Source organism: Microtus ochrogaster, chromosome 4, assembly GCF_000317375.1.
Source record: "Microtus ochrogaster isolate Prairie Vole_2 chromosome 4, MicOch1.0, whole genome shotgun sequence".
NCBI lineage: Eukaryota > Metazoa > Chordata > Mammalia > Rodentia > Cricetidae > Microtus > Microtus ochrogaster.
Window position 1 is genome coordinate 51,638,460 of NC_022011.1, and position 20,503 is coordinate 51,658,962.

The 20,503-nt window shown below is 45.7% G+C and overlaps 1 protein-coding gene and 1 pseudogene across 1 annotated transcript; one reads left to right on the plus strand and one right to left on the minus strand.

The window, feature by feature from the left end:
- Window positions 1–256: 256 nt before the first annotated feature.
- On the plus strand, window positions 257–2,066 carry LOC101994249 (annotated as a pseudogene).
- A 13,407-nt stretch (window positions 2,067–15,473) lies between these two features.
- On the minus strand, window positions 15,474–16,461 carry LOC101985103 (protein B-Myc-like). The gene has a single exon (XM_005346279.2). The coding sequence runs from the start codon at window positions 16,308–16,310 to the stop codon at window positions 15,717–15,719; it is 594 nt and encodes a 197-aa protein (XP_005346336.1). The 5' UTR covers window positions 16,311–16,461; the 3' UTR covers window positions 15,474–15,716.
- Window positions 16,462–20,503: the final 4,042 nt, after the last annotated feature.

Consider the following 20,503-nt stretch of genomic DNA (forward strand, 5'->3'; position numbering starts at 1 on the left):
GGCCAAACTGGTTCGAGGGGCAATGTGTGTTCCCTTGGCTCTGGTTTGGGGGTCAGAGTGTTTTCTTTGGCTCTGGGTTCAGGTATAAGGTGTTTCTTTCACTGACTCAGGTCCCTGATCCAGAGTGTGTCTCGTTCCCTGGCTCTGGACTCAGAGTCAGGGTGCTCAGAGATTGTCTGTGGCTACAGATCTACAGGGGCCTGGGTCTCTCACCACCTTTAAAACGTTCCATGCGGCCTGAACCTACAGACTGAGAATGAAAGACAGGAGCAGCCGAGGACTAGCTGCCCGCAACACAGCAGCGGCGCAGGCCTCCCACGAGGCACACTCCCTGGGGAGATGTACAGGGTAAATTCTTCCTTTCAGAATCTGTGCAGAAATCTGATCAGCTACCGAAGCTCTCAAAGCCCCATCCTTCGGGATGTTAAGAAGACTAAGCAGAGTCTCTAACCCTAAGAAGACGGGGTGAGGACACCCAGCAAGGTCTGTCTGCTTCCTCGGTCCTCTTGGCCTCTGTCAGCATTCATCCCGTAGGGGTTTGGGGCCGAAGGTACTATCCTCCAAAGGGAAGAGCAGGAGTAGGCACCTCAAGAAGCATTCCACAGAGCCACAGTCCCCAACTACACCAACTGAAGGAAGAGGGACCCCTGAAGCACAGGCTCCACCTACACCAATTAGAGGCAGAGCCGTGTAGACAACAAGGTAAGAATGCACTCAACAACCATAAAGAGCAATGGGGCACCAGCAGAAACTAGAGGTTCTACAAGACCTGAAGATTCCGGCGCAGATGAAGCAGGAGAAAATGACCTTAAAAAGGACTTTATGAAGATGATTGAGGCCCTCAAAGAGGAATGAAAAAATTCCCTTAAAGAAGTCGAAGGCGTTTGTCACCAGTGTCCGTTAGTGGGCTGGCGCATTCTGGGTGGTGGGAGAGACCACAGCCGGAGCATTACCCACCCACCCCTTTCCAGGGGCCGCTGGAACCAAGCAGCCAGTAGGACTTCAGCTTCTCCAGCATTTGGGGAAGACAGTGACTGCCCTTCAGCACAGCATCACTGACAACCACTGGCCAGATGGGGCCCAGCCCCTCAACCAGGAGGCTTTCACCATTGACGACTTTGAAATAGGGCATTATCTGGGCAAGGGGAAATTTGGGAATGTGTACCTGGCTCCGCTCAAGGAAAACCATTTCACTGTGGCCCTGAAGGTCCTCTTCAAGTCCCAAAGAGGGGAGGAGGAACTGGAGCGCTGGCTTCGAAGGGAGGTGGAGATCCAGGTTCATCTACAGCACCTGAATATCCTATGTCTCTACGGCTACTTCCGCTATGCTCGCTGGGTATCCTTGAATCTGGAATATGCTCCACGGGACAAGCTCTGCAACGAGCTTCAGAGAAACCACGCCCTAGAGGAGCAGCGTACAGTCACGATAATGGAGAAGTTAGAAGATGCCCTGACCTACCGTTATGAGAATAAGGTGATTCACAGGGACATGGAGCCAGAGACTCTCCTGCTGGAGCTCAGGGTTAAGTGAAGATCGCAGAATTTGGTGGGTCTGTGCATACCCCCTCTCTCAAGAGAAAGACAGTGTGTGGACTCTGGACCACTTGTCCCCAGAAATGAGTGAAGAGAGAACACAGGATGAGAAGGTGGCCCTGTGGTGTCTTGGGTGCCCTGCTATGAGCTGCTGGTAAGAAATCCTCCCTTCAGGAGCAGCACTCATAACAAGACATAAAAAGACAGCCTCAAAGCCGGGCGGTGGTGGCGCACGCCTTTAATCCCAGCACTCGGGAGGCAGAGGCAGGAGGATCTCTGTGAGTTCGAGACCAGCCTGGTCTACAAGAGCTAGTTCCAGGACAGGCTCCAAAACCACAGAGAAACCCTGTCTCGAAAAACCAAAAAAAAAAAAAGACAACCTCAAGGTGAATTTGAGGGTTCCTCAATCAGTGCCTGTGGGGACCCAGGACCTGATCTCTAAGCTTGTTAGGTACCCTCCCTCAGCGCTGCTGAACCTGGGTCGGGACCACTCTCGTAGGATGCTGCCTCCCTGTAATCAGATGGCTTCCTGAGCCCTGCCTGCCTTTATTCCTAAGTGTTTACTCAGGAAGCTCTCCAGGCTCTTTTACCTCATCTGTTTTGCTTGTTTTCTCTTTTAAGATGTGAATTTAAAAAGAAAAAAGAAAAAAAGAAATGGAGGAAAGGAAAAACAAAAAAATTGGAAGAAATCAACAAAGTCCTTAGAGAAAACCAAGAAAACACAATCAAACAGAAGAAACAGTTCAAGACTTGAAATGGGAAATAAAGGCAACAAAGAAAACACAAACCAAGGGAAATCTGGACAAACGATCAGGAACTACAGAAGCAAGCATAAACAACAGAATACAAGAATGAAAGAGAGACTCTTAGGCTCTGAAGATACAAATAGAGGAAATAGATTTATTGGTCAAAGAAAATGTTAAATCCAACAAATTTTTAACACAACATACCCAGTAAATCTGGGACACTGTTAAAAACTGAACCTAGGGGGCTGGAGAGATGGCTCAACAGCTAAGAGCATTGCCTGTTCTTCCAGAGGTCCTGAGTTCATTTCCCAGCAACAACATGGTGGCTCACAACCATCTGTAATGAGATCTGGTGCCCTCTTCTGGCCTGCAGGCATTCATGCAGGCAGAACCCAATATACATGATAGATAGATAGATCCTAAGAATAATAGAAGGAGGAAGAGGAGGAGGAGGAGGGGGGAGGGAGATGGAGAAGAAGAGGGAACAGAAAATATTCAACAAAATCATAGAAGGAAGCAATCCCAACCTAAAAAAAAAGAGCACACCCATGAAAACACAAGAAGCTTACAGAACACCAAATAGACTGAACCAAAGAAAAAAGTCCCTTCCCCACATAATAATCAAAACACTAAACATACAGAATAAAGAAAGAATATTAAGAGGTGCAAAGGAAAAAGGCCAAGTAACATATAAGGGCAGATCTATCAGAATTACACCCAACTTCTCAATGGAAACAATGAAAGCCAGAATGTCCTACTCAGGCATCATGCAGACACTAAGAGACCACAGATACCAGCCCAGACTACTATATCCAGCAAAGCTTTCAACCAGTATAGACGGAGTGAACAAGATATCCCATGACAAAACCAGATTTAACTGATACCTATCCACAAATCCAGCCCTACAGAAAGTACTAGAAGGAAAACTCCAAACCAAGGAAGTTAGTTACACCCACAATAACACAGAAAATTGATAATCCCACACCAGCAAATCCCAAAGAAGAGAAAAGCACACAGAGTACCACCACCAACATCAAAACCAAAGAGAACACGAACTAGCAATCACTGGTCATTAATATCCCTTAATATCATTAGACTCAACTCACCTATAAAAAGACGCCAGCTAACAGATTGGATATGAAAACAGAATCCATCCTTTTGCTGCATACAAAAAACACACCTCAACTTAAAAGACAGACATTACCTCAGAGTAAAGGGTTGGGAAAAGATTTTCCAATCAAATGAACCTAAGAAACAAGCTGATGTAGCTGTCCTAATTTCTAACAAAATAGACTTTGAACTAAAATTAGTCGAACAAGATAAAGAATGTCATTTCATATTCATCACAGAAAAACATCCATCAAGATGAAGTCCCAACACTGAATGTCTATGTCTCAAATACAAAGGCACCCTCATTCATAAAAGAAACATTACTAAAGCTTAAATCACACATCAAGCCCCCACACGTTAATAGTGGGTAATGTGGGATTCCGCTCTGTATGTTATAAATATGTTTTATTACCATTGGTTAATAAAGAAGATGCTTTGGCCTATAGCAGGGCAGAATATAGCCATGCTGTAAGAGATAGAGAGAGAAAGTAGCAGACTCAGAGAGACGCCATGTAGCTGCTGAAGGAGAAGGACACCAGAAAACCTTCCTGGTAGGCCACAACCTCATGGCAATACATAGATTAATAGAAGTGGGTTAATCTAAGATATAAATTAGCCAGGAATATGCCTAGTGGGAGATCACTGACTCCGGACTGACAACTGGGTAACCTGCATAGGTCTGAATTAGGACCCCCTGAATGCAGGTGACAGAGGAGATGTGGCTTGGGCAGTGTGTGGAGCCTCTGACAGTGGGACCAGGATCTATCCCTAATGCATGATTACCCTCTCTGAGGAGTGAATGAGGGGTGGGGTGGAGTGTGGTGTGGTGGGGGAAGATGTGGAGAGCAGGAGGAGAGGAGGCATGAGAAACTGGAATTGGTATATAATAAATAAATAAACTTGGGCTGGAGAGATGGCTCAGTGGTTAAGAGCATTGCCTGCTCTTCCAAAGGTCCTGAGTTCAATTCCCAGCAACCACATGGTGGCTCACAACCTCTGTAATGAGGTCTGGTGCCCTCTTCTGGCCTGCACGCATACACACAGACAGAATATTGTGTACATGATAAATAAATAAATATTTAAAAAATAAATAAACTCAAATAAAATAAAACATTACATGCAAGATGTTAGAGGAAGCTAATAATAAAAGAAGAATTGAATGTTTAGAGTTGAACAATATTGACAACCTTTAGCCAAGCTGACCAAGGCTAAGGAAATAACAGTGACATCATTAATTAAAAAGGAAAGTATCATTCTGGTACTAACATGGCCTTACATGTAACAGAATAAGAGAATATTATGCTCAACCTTATGAGATTAATCTGACAACCTACACAAGATGCACAGAGTCCTTAGAAGAACCAGTGTTGACGCAGGGAGGAGAGCAGCGTCCCCATGGCCCTGTGTATGTCACAGTACAGCCAGGCATCGTGACTCCTGCCTATAATGTCAGCACTTGGGAGGCTGAAGCAGGAGCATCACCGTGAGTTCAAGGCCAGCCTGAGCCATATGGTGAGACCCTGACTCCAAAACAAAACACTTATATTGAAAATCTTTGTACTAATTCTCTGACCCGTTAGACTACTACTTCACTGGTGAATTCAATTAAGGAAGCTTTGCATATAGTGGCCAAAATCATCTTAATATAATGCCTGACAAGGTCTGGCAAGGACATTAGTGGTATTAAAAAGCTGCAGGGCAATCCCCTTTATGAGGATAAGCACAAATCCTGAGCAAACCAGAGTCACCCAGTAAGGAATGCAGTAGGGGGCTGGAGAAGTGACTAGGGGGTTAAGATCCTTTGCTGCTCTTCCAGAGGACCTGAGTTCACTTCCTAGCACTCATGTCTCCTGGTTTACAACTTTTTATAACTGCTCTTCTGGACTTCAAGGGCACCCACGCACATGGCATATACTCACACAGATACACACATAATTAAATACAAAATAAACTTTCTTCTAAAGAAGACTTTGCTGTCGTGTATGGTTTGTTCCTGTAATGCAAGATTAGTTTAACATTAGAAAATATCAAGCTACCCAAATCACTAACAGCAGACTAAATGGAGAAAGAATGGGAAGCTGTGTACAAATGGGCTTCTCAGCAATGATTACATTGACAAACTGTGCCACTTCATTTTATTTTAAATTTCATTGTGACTGCAGCCAGGGAAGCAGCTCCCAGCTCCAGCAGGTACCCCCTGGGAACCCACAGGCCCCTCTGACCAGGCAAGCAGCTCCCAGCTCCAGCAGGTACCCCCTGGGAACCCACAGGCCCCTCTGACCAGGCAAGCAGCTCCCAGCTCCAGCAGGTACTCCCTGGGAACCCACAGGCCCCTCTGACCAGGCAAGCAGCTCCCAGCTCCAGCAGGTACTCCCTGGGAACCCACAGGCCCCTCTGGCCAGGGAAGCAAGCAGGCTAACTACAGATGCTTACCTCTCCCTCCACTGTAGGCGAACTTTTCTGTCCCACCTGCCAGCTCCCAAATAACCACATGGAGACTTCTTAGTAATTAAGGAAGCTTGGCTGGAAGCTTAGGCTTGTTCTTAGCTAGCTCTTATAACTTAAATTGATCTATTTCTATTAATCTATGTGCTGCCCAAGGCTCGTTTACCTCATCTACGTAATTCCCATCCTGCTCATCCTGAGTCTCATGCTGTCTCCTAGTGACTCCACCTTTCTTCTTCCCAGTGTTCCCTTAGTCTCCCTCTCCTGCCTAACCTCTCCCTGCCTAACTATTGGCCAGTTGGCTCTTTACTAAACCAATGAGAGCAACACATCCTCACAGTGTACAAAGGGATTATTCCACAACACACCATTCCTCCAAATCTAACCCCCAGTAGCAGACCTTCTGCTCTTGCCTCTTCTCACCCTCTAGCCCCATTCCCAGGTGACTAAGCAGATCCCAGTGGAACACCCTGCTCTCCTCCCCCTCGAGAAGCCCCCCACTTCCCCCAGCCCTTCCCCATTCCGAATTTCAGCTCCCAATATCCAGAAGCACATTTTACATGGAACCCCCCCAGTGTCCACATCTGTCGTGACCCCAGATGATTTTCCTACAGGCAACACAAGCACCACACTCTCCTAAGAACCAGAGAAGAAACAGAAACAAAGGAACAAGCACCCAGCCAAGCCGGGCGGTGGTGGCACACACCTTTAATCCCAGCACTCGGGAGGCAGGGGCAGGCGGATCTCTGTGAGTTCATGGCCAGCCTGGTCTACAAGAGCTAGTTCCAGGACAGGCTCCAAAGCCAAAGAGAAACCTTGTCTCGAAAAACAAAAACAAAAACAAACAAAAAAAGCACCCAGCCAACAAAGACAGACATATATCAGCATGGTAAGAACCAATGTTAAATTTTTAAGTTTTAATTACTATGCTATACATATCCATGAAACAAAAATGCCTCTCATGTGCGGGCCACTTGCTCAAGACAGACAGTTCCTGAAATGCTGAGGCTGTTGTTTATGAGAGATAACAAGCCACAGGTTTGCACTACCCTAAACAAGTTTGTTTGACCATCTGCACCCAATGTGCTTGATCTCACGTGGACGGGAGTTTCACAGCAGGAAATATGTCAAGATGTAAGCTTGGCCCTGATTGGCCCTTATGGGAAATACTTAAGCCACTGCAAAACTTGAAATAAGAAACACAGAAAATATTTTCAACAAAATCATAGAAAAAAATCCCTACCCTAAAGGAGAGGCCTATAAAGATACAAAAGCTTACAGAACACCAAGTAGACTAGATCAAAAAGAGAAATACCGGCCGGGTAGTGGTGGCGCACGCCTTTAATCCCAGCACTCAGGAGGCAGAAGCAGGAGGATCTCTGTGAGTTTGAGGCCAGCCTGGTCTACAGAGCTAGTTCCAGGACAGGAACCAAAAGCTACAAAAAGGGCTGGAGAGATGGCTCAGAGGTTAAGAGCATTGCCTGCTCTTCCGTAGGTCCTGAGCTCAATTCCTGGCAACCACATGGTGGCTCACAGCCATCTGTGGTGAGGTCTGGTGCCCTCTTCTGGCCTGCAGGCATACACACAGACAGAATATTGTATACATAATAAATAAATATTTAAAAAAAAAAAAGAAAAAAAAAGCTACGAAGAAACCCTGTCTCGAAAATCCAAAAAAAAAAAAAAAGAAAGAAAGAAAGATAAAAGAAAAAGAAATACCCGAAATACCCTCAGCACATAATAATCAAAACACTAAACGTACAAAACAAAGAAAGAACAATAAAAGCTGCAAGGGGAAGAGACCAAGTAACATATAAAAACAAACCTACTCGAATTACACCTGACGGGCTGGAGAGACAGCTCAGTGGTTGAGATCATTTGCTGCTCTTCCAGAGGACCCAGAGTTCAGTTCCCAGTACCCCACACCAGGTGGCTCACAACTGTCTGTAACTGCAGGTCCAGGGGATCCAACACCTTTGGCTTCCATGCATGCGTATGTGTGCACGCGCACACACACACCATACCATCACCAACAACAAAATAACAGGAAGCAACAACCATTGATCACAATATCATTCAACATTAAAGTATCAAATTTTCAATAAAAAGACATAGATTAACCAAAAGGATGTGAAAACAGAACCCATCCTTCCAGTTGCTTTCAAAAAACACACTTTAACATCAAGTATACACATCACCCAAGGGTAAAGAGTTTAAACAAATGTACCGAAGAAGCAAGCTGATATAGCTATTTTAATATCTGACAAAATAAAACAGACTTCAAACCAAAACTAATCAGAAAAGATAAGGAATGATACTGCATACCCATCAAAGAAAAACTCCACCAAGAGGACATAGTAATTCTCCCCACCCCCAAGACAGGGTTTCTCTGGGTACCAATTCTGGCTGTGCTGGCACTTTGTGGGACAGGCTGGCCTTGAACTCATTAAAGGCATGGGCCACCACACCCAGTTGAGATGGCAATTCTTAACATCTCTGCTACAAATGTTGTGGCACCCAAGCTTGTGAAAGAAACACCCCTACAGCTAAAATCACACACTGACCCTCACACGCTGACAGTAGGAACTTCAATACCCAATTCTAACCAATAGACAGGTCATCCAGACAAAAAGCAAACAGAGAAACGCTGGAGTTAGCTGAAGCTATAAACCAAATGGACCTGCCAGATGTTTACAGGACACTTCACCCAAATAAAGATAATAAACCTCATTCTCAGCACCTCATGGTGCTTGCTCCAAAACTGGTCACATACTCGGTCACAAAAAAAGTCTCAACAAATAAAAGAAAATAGAAAAAACACCCTGCACCCTAACTGACCACCACAGATTAATGATAGGTATCAACAACAAAAACAACAGAAAGCTTACAAACTCATGGAAAATGGACAACTCTCTACTGAATGAAAAATGGTCAAAACCCTCTACATGAAAAAAATTGGAGTCTGGCAGTGGTGGTGCACGCCTTTAATCCCAGCACTTGGGAGGCAGAGGCAGGCGGGTCTCTATGAGTTCAAAGCCAGCCTGGTCTACAGAGTGAGTTCTAGGACAGGCTCCAAAGCTACAGAGAAACCCTGCGTCAAAAAAAAAAAAAATTGGAGAGATCTCATACCAACAACTTAACAGCATGCCTGAAAGTTCTAGAACAGTGGTTAACCTGTGAGCTTCAATCCCAAAGGGTGAACCACCCTTTCACCACCAGAAAACACCAATATTTACAGTACAATTCATAACAGTAGTAAATTTACAAATATGAAGTAGCAACAGACATAATTTTATAGCTGGGGTTCACCACAGCATGAAGAACCATATTAAAGGGTTGCAGCATTAGGAAGGTTGAGAACTCCTGCTCTAGAACAAAAAGAAGGGTTCACACTCAAAAGGAATAGACTGTAAAATACAATCAAACGCAGGGCTAAAATCAAAAAGAAACAACAATTAAAAAAACAACAAAAATACAAAGAATCAATGAAGAAAAAAGAATTGTTGTTTTGAAACATAAATAAGATTGACAAATCATTATCCAAACTAACTAAAGTGCAGAGAGTGAATATCCAAATTAACAAACTTAGAAATGAAAAGGGGAACATAACAGCAGACACCAAGAAATCCAGAGGATATAAGGACATACTTATACTTTTAAAAAAAATGTACTCTACTAAATTGGAAAATCTAAAAGAAATGGATAATTTTATTGATATATGCTAATTACCAAAGTTAAATCAAGAACTACATAGTGAGAACCTATATTTAAAAAAAACAAAAACAAAAAGGACAAAAAAAAACCAGCAAAAGTTTGTTTCAAGCCTTTGATGCTACCATTTGGAAGCAGGTGAATCTCCATGAGTTTGAGAGCAGCCTAGTCTACATAGGGAGTTCCCAGTCAAGGATACATAGTGAAAAATTGTCTCAAAAACAACAAAGACAAAAAAGACCAATGGTGGAATATAGTAACCAGAAATATCTCAGGGCATCTACAACAGGCTGTAGAGGTAGGTTGGCTCTGTGTGTCAGCAGGAAGCTGAGATGATACTCCCCAGAGACCTGGGCCCCTCTCTCAGGGCCCTAGCGCAGAGGACAACCAATAAAAAACGCTAAGTTCTCTCCAGGGAGCTGGACGGTGGTGGTGAACACCTTAAATCCCAGCACTCAGGAGGTAGAGGCCGCGAATCTCTAAATTGGAGGCCAGCCTGGTCTACAGAGCGAGTTTCAGGACAGCCAGGGCTACACAGAGAAACCCTGTCTTGAAAAGAAAAAAAAGTATCTCCAGGGAAGGATTATGTGCTGAATAGCTGACTGGTGGCCCATTAAGTCATGTGACCCAGTGACACGTGACTGTGAGCTCATTTAAACAAGGAGACCTTGCAACCAATGAATAGGGATCTCAAAAGAGACCATGGGGAGGGTCAGGGTGGCCTAAATCCCCTGACAAGGGTCCTTGTCGCAGTCAAACAGAGGGACCTTTTAGGTTGAGGATGGGCGGGGTAAAAACGAATGCAGAGCTGGGGCTAGGAAAGGCTGTGGAGTGCAGGGAACTGTCAATCATCCAGGAGCCTACCCAGAGCCTTGTGGCCCTGGCCTGGTCTTCACACTCAGCCTCCATGGGGAGTTCTGTTCTGAGGGGGACGGAAGTGAGGTGCTGAAGGCCAGGTTGGAGGGGGTTTGTTACAGAAGCCCAAGATGCTCCTGCCAGTGCTCTGAGGAAGAGAAGGCCAGGAAGGGGAAGGTGTGGAGAGAGTAGACACCTCAGTAATCTGACTGAGCCCCAAGTCAAAAAGCTGGACCTACAGAACACCCAGGGCAAAGTTCCCAACAGAACTTGGTGTGCATAGGGTGAAGCGGGCCTGAAATCCTGCTCTCTCCAGATCCCACCTTCACAGCACCGTTGAGAGCCCCTTCCAGTTCTCCTAATGGGGACAGCAGATCCGATTCACCTGACCTGTCTTCTGTGTCCCTGATTCTCTCTCAGCCTCTTTGGACTCCAAACATTGGCTGCCACTTTGGAATGGCCTGTAGCCTGTTGATCTCTTGAAGTCTTAACAAACTGTTACATAAAACCCGACGTTCCCCTTGCCGGCTGGCTGTGGACATAACTCAGAAAACCTGGTTCTCTTGGCCGTGCTCCCTGCGGACTCTGCGAGGGGCCCTATAAAACGCGGCTGAGTAAGGAGTCAGTACCCTTCCCAGCCCTGGGAGTAGCTGATGGCTAGCTGGGGACTCAGACCCTGGACATGAGGGCTTTGTTCTCCACCATCGGCCTCTGCCTTATTTCCCAGGATTCCTTAGCACCAATCTGGAAGGACCTGGAAGTGAGGCCTGAATCTGAGCCTTCACTGGCACAGGGAGACCAGGGTTCTGGATTCAGGGGACATCTCATTCTGACCCTTACCCCCTCTCCACCAAAAAGAGTGGAGAGATTTGGAATTAAAGGACCCCATCACATGTTCCCAGGCCTCCTCAAGCGCAGGGGTGGAGGCTGAGAGAATGTACTAAGAAAGCTCTGGTACTGTGGGAGTGAGCAGGTTTCCGACAAGTGACGCTCCTACATGGTAGAAGTGAAGTGGTCAGGACTGAGTGGTGGTTGTGGGGAGCAGATGCCGCAGGGAGGGTGTGCAGGCATTAGGAAGGAAGGGAATCCACCTTTCCCTTCTCCAGATATCGGTTTGTTAAAGCCATTGTAGGAAATGGTGAGTTCCCCATAGAGAAAATCTCCCTGTAACAGTCTTGGTACTGGGCAGTGGTGACATTCAGGCTCAGGAGTCAAAGCCACTGTTTGGAAGGAACTTTCTATCTTAAGCTCTTCTATAAACAGAATGGGTAAAACACCAGGCTCTCAATGTCATTCGGGAAAATGGAGGTGTGGCCATAGAGTCATAATCATCTCCATCCCACGTTGCTCAGTAACAGATGCATGGGGGATGGGTATGGAGGTAGAGGTGGAGAGGAGGAGGGGTGAATGGTGAGAGGGTGATCAGTGGATGAATCGTAGATAATGAATGAGCCGTGAGAAGATGAGTGGATGGAAGAAAAGAAGAGTGGGTGTATAGTCACTGGCAGGACTGACGGATGGATGGATGGATGTCAGTCACCTCTTCTGGGCTTCCCAGGCTCTCTCTCCCTCTCTCCTTGTTACCCCGACTCTCACCACTCACAATTTCACACACAGACAGCTTCTAATCTGCCATTTTGCACTCTGAATAATTTTTTAACTAATGGGATTGTGGCAAGGATGAGACACAGACACTGACAGAGATAGACAACGTCATTCATAACATTGCACTTTCCTGCCTCTAGGTAGAGCCTGTAGTTACACCAAAATCATTCCTCTCCTGTGGACAACACACTCTGCTCTCTCTTCTCTGTTACCATCCTCATTCTCTCTCTCTCTCCCTCCCTCCTCCCTCTCTCTCCACCTCCCAGGCTTCCCCATCAAAGGGAAGATTCAGTTTCACAAAGCATGGCTTCTATGATAACCATTAAAGGCACTGGCAGTCCCTTGAGCAGTTTTATTTATTTATTTATTTATTTATTTATTTATTTATTTATTTATCTATTTATTTATTTATTTATTTTTGCCTGCTGTGGGTAGTTCTGGGGTCATTATCTAAATAAAGCACTCTCACCTGGATCCCCCTGTGGTTTCTTCTGCTGAGTCATGCTGTGATGGCTAATCTCATCTGTCCACTAGATGAGGTCTAAATCACGTAGGAGACAGGACTCTGGGCATACTCTGGAGTTGTCTTCATTAGCTAAGGAGGCAGGAAGACCCACTCACTGTGGGTGGTTCTGTTCCCAGGGAAGGATCCTGGACCGTAAGAAAGAGCCTTGGTCTGTCTGTTTCTGGGCTGGGACTGCCGTGTGATGGATTGCCTTGAGGCTCCTGTGTGCAGGATTCCTCACGTGACCTGTACTCTCAGACTGTGAACCAGAAAAAAAAAATTATTCTGAAGCTGCTTTAGTCCGGGTTTTTTGTTTTGTTTGTTTTTGGTTGGTTGGTTGGTTTTGGTTTTTCAAGACAGGGTTTTTCAGTAGTTTTGGAGCCTATCCTGGAACTCTCTCTGTAGACCAGGCTGGACTTGAACTCACAGAGGTCTGCTGCCTCTGCTTCCCAAGTGCTGGGATTAAAGGCATGCAGCACCAGCACCCCGTTTAGTTTGGGCTTTTTTTGGGGGCTTTTTTTTTTTTTTTTTAAATTGCAGAAACAGGAAAAGGAACTAAAATATAGGCTAAACTGACATGAAGGTGGCCCTGTGGTTTCAGAACCTCCTGCCCTGGTGTTGAAGCTTCACCAGTCACTGCTGCCACCACCTGAGGCCTCTGCCAGGTGGTGAAGGCCTCAAGAAACAGAGCTGCCAGAGGCATGAGCCAGACGGGGCAGTAGAAAGACAGGGGACACCTCTGTGCAACATCTCCTGATAGGTTTCAAAGGTTCAAAGATGGCTGGGTAGCACCACCTGATGCCAAGAACTGAAAGATCGTGGGGCAAGTCTTGGAGGACAAAGCTCAGACAGTGATGAAATTCAGAGGGCCTCACAAAGGTTGTTGGTGTCCACCTACCCTCCATGTCTTCAGACCTAACCTCAAGGAGATGGGGTTGGGAGGGGGGATTTCAGAGGTGCAGACCTCATAGGCAGAATTGATGATTTTAGACCAGGTTCTTTCCTTCCACCGTGTAAGCCCACAGTGGTTCACAGCCATCCGAGAACTAGGAAGTAGACCCTCAGCAAACCCAAATCTGCAGGCTCCTTGACTTTGGCTCCCGGGCTCTGAAACCGTGAAATCAATGTCTGTTTATAACCACGCGGCCTGTGTTGTTTTGCTCTCATAGCCAAGTCTACCTCTGAAGAAGGACTCGCAGAGCGCCCTGCTGACTGCCCTTAGCCAGAGGTTCACAGGGCACAAGACCAGGAACAAAACAGACCGGAGCTAATTCCTAATGGGTAACATAGAAAAAGCTTATAACAAGCTCAATAGCAATTACTGTGATTGTCCAATGTGGTCAGCACCTAAATCAGAGACGTCCAGATGGATGGAGGGAAGAAGGTGACTCCATGGGCCCTGGCAGAAGAGTCAGGATAAGGAAAAACTCGTGTGTGTGTGTGTGTGTGTGTGTGTGTGTGTGTGTGTGTGTGTGTGTTAAAGAAAGGGAGATATTATTACAAAAAAAGGAAAGCGGCCGCTTTAGACATTCATAAAAGCAGGGCCAAGACAGCTGGGAATTGTGTAGAAACAAAAAGAGAAAGCTCAGCCAAAGGAAGAGAGCCAAGCACAACTCCAGCACTGTGGCCCCTGTGAGGGAGGAGTCGGAGCCCCAGGCCAAGGATAGCCAGGTAGTCCTGGTGCTGGGAGCCACAGGACAAGGCCACAGCTCAAATCCAAATGTTGATCTTGTGGAGAACAGTCGGTTTTCTAGCTAGGTGGGTGGGCTGTGGAGAGCAGTGGCAGTGGCCCAGCTCTGAGGGCTGTGGCCAGGAGCCATCCTGAGAGGGAACCTGATATGTAAACCAGCTCTCTCTTGCAGGCCAGGAGCAGGGAACCATGGCAACTCAGGGACCCTGAATTTAACCTCCCACACAGCTCCAGGGTGAGAGTTTGGGAGGCAGCTATGGAGAGTAGGTATCTGGTATTGAGAAACCAAAAAGTCCAACTGGCAGGAAGCTGGGCCCAGGCAGTGAAATGCATGGGAAAAGGGTCCCCACCCTGGCTGTGTCTGGGGCTGACCTGATGGACTGAAAATACTCTGGAGTTTGACAGCGCTGAGCTGGGGCCAGCAGGTCTATCAGTGCCTTGAGTGTGGCTCTGTGGACTCTGACCTACTCCGCCTCCCAGCTGCAGCCTCTAGTGTGGTGGGCTTTGAAAGTAGGTCCATGAACCCATACAGATCTCAGCACCGCGGCCGCTGGCTCACTCCCAGGGCACTCGGAGACCTTCCCTTCCCCTCAGCTGGAACTTTAGCTACTCCTGGGTAGGAGCTGAGGAAGTTCAGGAGGGTGAGGGGAAAAGAGGGCCGGCACAGCACTCAGACTGCTAAGCCAAGTGTGGCCAGCAGAGGTCCCTGGTACGCGAAGGAAAGTACCAAAGTGACGACAGCTCCTGTGTTCATTTGTCGCACGTGGGGCCAGCACAGCCTAAATGGGAGAAAGAAGAGTCCACAAGCTCAGCTGACGCCATACACCCCATGCACCTGGCCGCCTCCAAATTCACAGGACCCAGAAGGAAACACCGACACTTTGGTGTTTTTTTCCCCCTTGTCTCCTGCGAGTCACCCTTTTCCGTTTTCTGTGCTTCAACAGTACCTTTATCTTATTTTTAAAATTATGGTCCTAGTTTTAAACCCGTTGGTCTATTTTTCAAATTTTGTTTATGCATTGGTTTCATTATTGGACTATCTTTTGTCTTTCCCTTTTTGTTTATTTTATTTTTTCTTTTTAATCATATAAATTTCCTCTCTTCTAGCATACTTTCAATCTTAGTATTTTCTGTAGCTTCTTGGTTTTTTTTTTCATTTCATAACGCTATTTCTTTAGCGTGGGCTCAATATATTTCCTAATAATTTTGTTTCTCTTAAAAACAATAGAAAAGAATCGACTTTAAAAAGGAAAATATACTTTTAAACTTCATATTTGAAGATCTCGTACAACTGATAAAGTGTTTTATTGAAGTTATTTACATTTAAGGGTCCAGTAACATCGGAAAATTGGTAAACGTTAAGACTTTTTATTAAACAAATACAAATCTGTTAAGGGGAGTGAGGAAGGATGGCAAGCTTTAAAAAAAGAAAAGGGGGAGGGGGTTCTCTTACGCCCAGAATTTGAGGCAGTTAACATGGCTGAAGCTTACAGTCTGAAGACCCAGGGCTGTGCGCTCAGGTGTTGCAGGTGCAGTCTGGAGGCGTCGCAGGCTCAGTGTCCCCGGCCGGGCTCGCGCTGGCGCCTTCTTTGCGCACAGCCTGGTAGGAGTCCAGCTTGGAGACCAGCTTGGCAGAGGCCGAGAAGCCATTCCACATACAGTCCTGCAGAATGATGTTCTTCACGAAGGTCTCGTCGTCCGGGTCGCAGACGAAGCTGTGCTTCACCGCCTCTCCTCCTGGCAGCTCGGGCATCATCTCCAGCAGGTCTTCATGGTAGAAGCTGTCACCGTCGTGTTCCCTGGGGGAGAGAGATCCGGCGACCGCTTCGCTGGAAGGTGAGTAGAGGCCGGCGTGGCCCGGGGACGGGCGCGGTGTGGGCAGCAGCTCGAATTTCTTCCAAATGTCCTCGCTGGGCGCGGGCGGCTGCGGCGGCTGCTCCTGCATGTCCTCCTCCTCATCGTCGCACATGAAGTATGGCTGCACCGAGTCGTAGTCCAGGTCCCGGTTGCCGTTGGCGAGGCTCACGTGGAGGGGCATGGTCGCGGCTGTGCGTTTGCGGGCCACACCAAGGCGAGCAGGGCTGCTGCGGAAACCTGGCGCGGTGCGCATCGGTCCCGAACCACTCCCCTTCCCCGGGATCACTTCCTACAATCCCGGCAATCCCTTCACCAGGCCTTGGTCTCCGTCAGGAGCACAGGGAGGAGGCGACTGCTAGCCGCCAGACACCACGCTCAAAGTATCGCGCCACCTTATGGAGAGAGGCTAGAGGCGCCGCGTCCTGCATGCTCGGGATATGTTTTCCTGCCTGCATATGACCTATTTCCAGCGAACTCTCGCTCATTCCCTGCTATTTTGTACTCCTCCACCTCCCTTAGTCCTCGTTGTTCGCCCGGTTTCTCATCTACTTTCATGTCATCTGTAACATGTATGATTTTATGTATTTATAAAATCTGGAACCGACGAATGAGAGAAACAAAGATATTTTGTCTCTCTGAAACTTACTATGATAATCTCCAATTTCATCCACAGCCTGAAAATGACATACATTGCTCTTGTTTATGACTAAAAATATTCCATTTCCATATATAAGCCATATCTTTGTTACTTTTTTTTTAATATTTATTTATTTATTATGTATACAATATTCTGTCTGTGTGTATGTCTGCAGGCCAGAAGAGGGCACCAGCCCTCATTCCAGATGGTTGTGAGCCACCATGTGGTTGCCGGGAATTGAACTCAGGACCTTTGGAAGAGCAGGCAGTGCTCTTAACCGCTGAGCCATCTCTCCAGCCCTCTTTGTTACTTTTTTGACTGGCATCTTGGTTCCATAACCGCTACTGTGGAAACTTCTGCAATAAATGCATGTATAGGGATCTTCGTGAAATACTGGCGTGGTGTCTTTTTTATGGATTTTCCTAAAGCCATACTATTTTTTTATATTTACTTATATTGCTTTATATGTATTAGTGATTTGCCTGCATCTATGTAAGGCAAATTTTACCTTATTTACCTGCATGTCCCATGCCCGTGGAGACCCAAAGAGCACGTCAGAGCCCCTGGACTTGGAGTTACAACACTGTGAGCCTCTATGTGAGTGCTGGGAACCGAATCCAGGAGGTCCGCAAGAGGTCCTAAATGCAGAGCCAATTCCCCAGCAGCACCCCACACTCTGTAATGAAGATACAATGTTTGCATGCTTAAAGGGCACCTGCAATTTTCTAGAGTGTAGATACAAACATATGTGAGTAACACATTAAATCTAGGCGTGAACCAAAATTCAAAAATACTTTACAATTAAGTGTTACATAATGTCAGGCAGGCAAGGCAGCTCCTACATTGGCTAAAACAGGGGGATTACCCTAAATTCAGTCTGACTGGCTTCCAGGATACCCTGGCCTACAAAGTAAGAACCTTTCTGAAACAAACAAGAAAGTCCAGATTGCAGAATTCCTAAAATCAAAAGATCTAGTTTTATTTTTCTTTTTTCTTTCCTTAATCTATACCGAATTTAACAAATGATGTAAAAGAACCCTGGTAAGATACATACGATTTCTGGTTTCTAGACAATATCTCTGACAGCAATTTGAGATGTGGATTAAAGATCTGAATGAGTTACAGATGTTTCACACAGATACAAAAAAGGCTTGAGGAATAAACACTTTTTGTGTGTCCGTGTTTGTGTGTGTGTGTGTGTGTGTGTGTGTGTTCGCACAGGTGAAGGTCAGAAGTCAACCTCAGGGGTTCTTCGTCAAGATGCCATCCACAATGTTAGTTTCAGACAAGTTCACTTTCTGATCAATTAGGCTAGGTTGGACATCCTCCTGCCTTCACCTCCCCAGTGCTGGGGTCACATCTCCATGACGTTTGTTTGTTTGTTTGTTTGTTTGTTTGTTTGTTTGTTTTTAACATGGATTACTTTCACAGCAAGCTCTTGACTACTGGACATTCTCCCAGCCCCTTATAAAGGAAAAACACTCTAAGTGGTAGAGAGAAGGCTCAGGGATTAAGAGTACTGGCTGCTCTTCCAGAGTCTGCAGACTTGATTCCCTTAGGGTGGTCTAGCTCGTAACAATCTACATCCTCTTGGCCCCCACAGGCACTGCCTGGACATGGTGTACAAATATACATAAAAAACCCACCAATATACATAAAAATAAATATTTCTTTTTTAAAAAGAATAAAGTATTTTATATGAAATTATATGTAATTAGGTTGGGTATAACCCACATACACCTTATAGGGGTTTCTTGTGTTTTATTTTCTTTTTTGTTTTTTTGAGATGGGGTTTCTCTGTAGCTCTGGAGCCTGTCCTGGAACTAGCTCTTGTAGACCAGGCTGGCCTCAAACTCACAGAAATCTGCCTGCCTCTGCCTCCCGAGTGCTGAGATTACAGGCATGTGCCACCACCACCCAGCCTCTTGTGCTTTATTTTCAAATAATTGAATTTTCTTAGAAAGTTTATTTTATTTTTTGTGTTTATTTATTTTTAATGTTTAAATGATTTTTCATTTAATGTATATAAAGATGATATATTTTAAAGAAAAATTCAAAAAGACTAAAAAGTAAATGGCGGCACATGACTTTAATCCCAGCACTTGAGAGGCAAAGGCAGGCAGAACTAGACTTTGAGGCCAGCCCAGTCTACAAAGCAAGTTCCAGTACAGCCAAGGCTACACAGAGAAGCCCTGTCTCAAAAAAAAGAAAAGAAAAGAAAAAGAAAAAAGAAAGAAAGAAAGAAAAGAAATAGAAAAAAGAAAGGAAAGAAAAAGAAAAAAATTGATACTAATTTAATATTTATGTTTACTGTTAATTCTTCCGGGTTTTTATATTAATGAGGACTTATTTAAATTTTGAGAGCCTGTATTCTTGAGTATCTACTTTGAGATAGAATTTGAGAGTCACCAAGAGAGTACTAAAGAGCAGCTCCCCCTTGAGAACGGGGAATGTTCTATCCTTTCCCTGAGTGTCTCTCCTGTCACCTGTGTATGTAACTTAGGTATCAGCGTCATATACTAAACTGTGACTCTCTCCTTTGTGAAGGCCGTGCCCCCAAATCTGGAGATCCTGTATTCTCTTCCTGAACTATCTCTTTGAACCCTTCTCCAACTCTGCTTCATACAGGTTCATCCTGAAATTCTTCTCTCATTGAAGCCACGAGCCTGTAGTTGACTGAGTCAAGGGCTCTAGATAAGGGGCCCCTCAGGCTACCCTGGGTGGCAGCTCAGAGCTGTGCAGTGCCCCCTTCTCTGCAGTGACACTCTGTGATTCTAGCCACCTGGTATGTCTTTTGTCATCTGTAGTTTTGGTCTCTCAACATTTCCCCACTTTCCCCCTCAAAAAAAAAAAAAAAAAAAAAAGACAGAATTTACAACTGAGCTAGTGAAAATACCTCCAAAGAGCACTGACTTTTCAAGAAAATACATTTACCAATACACGTTTGCTTTGCTGGTTATGTTGAACATTTTTCCTGTAGTGCTTCAGTGATCCCTATTGACATAGGCAGAAGTAAAGCTTCAAACAGCCTGGCACGCAGTGCTCAGACGCTAAACACCATCCACAGGACAGACAGAATTAACTGAGTAGCACCCTCCAGGTGGGAGCTGTGGTTGTCCATTCCATTGTTGGCCTGATGGAAATCATCAGGAAGAAGAGCTGAGCACGCCTGTGGGGATTGTCTTGGTTAGGTTTGTTGGGGTGGGTTTAACTGTTCACTGTGGGTGGATCCATTCTCTGGGCTGGGATTCTAAGATATATAAAAAGAAAAAATTAGGCTGAACACACCCATCCATCAACCTATGCTGTTTTAATTTTATATCACATTTTATTATTTATTTTCATTGAATGAGAGCATGCGTGTGCCTGTGTGTTCAGATGACACGGTCACCTTGTAGACATCAGAAAACAGCTTACAGGAATCAAGCCTCTCCTTCCTCACGTGAGACACGAGGACTAAACTCAGGGTCAGGCTTGGTCACAAGCTGGTTTACCCTGAGTCTTCTGGCTCACCCAGTCTGTGCTGTTTGACTGTGGATTTGATGTGACCAGTTCCCTCTAGCGGCTGCCATCTTGGCTTCTTGAAAGACTGTGGTCTGAAACTGTTAGACAAACTCCCTACTTAAGTCGCGATGCCTGAGTATTTTAGCAGAGCAGAGAAAACTAAAACACTAGCCGGGCGATGGTGCGCACACCTTTAATCCCAGCACTTGAGAGGCAGAGGCACGCGGATCTCTGTGAGTTCGAGACCAGCCTGGTCTACAGAGCTAGTGCCAGGACAGGCTCCAAAGCCACAGAGAAACCCTGTC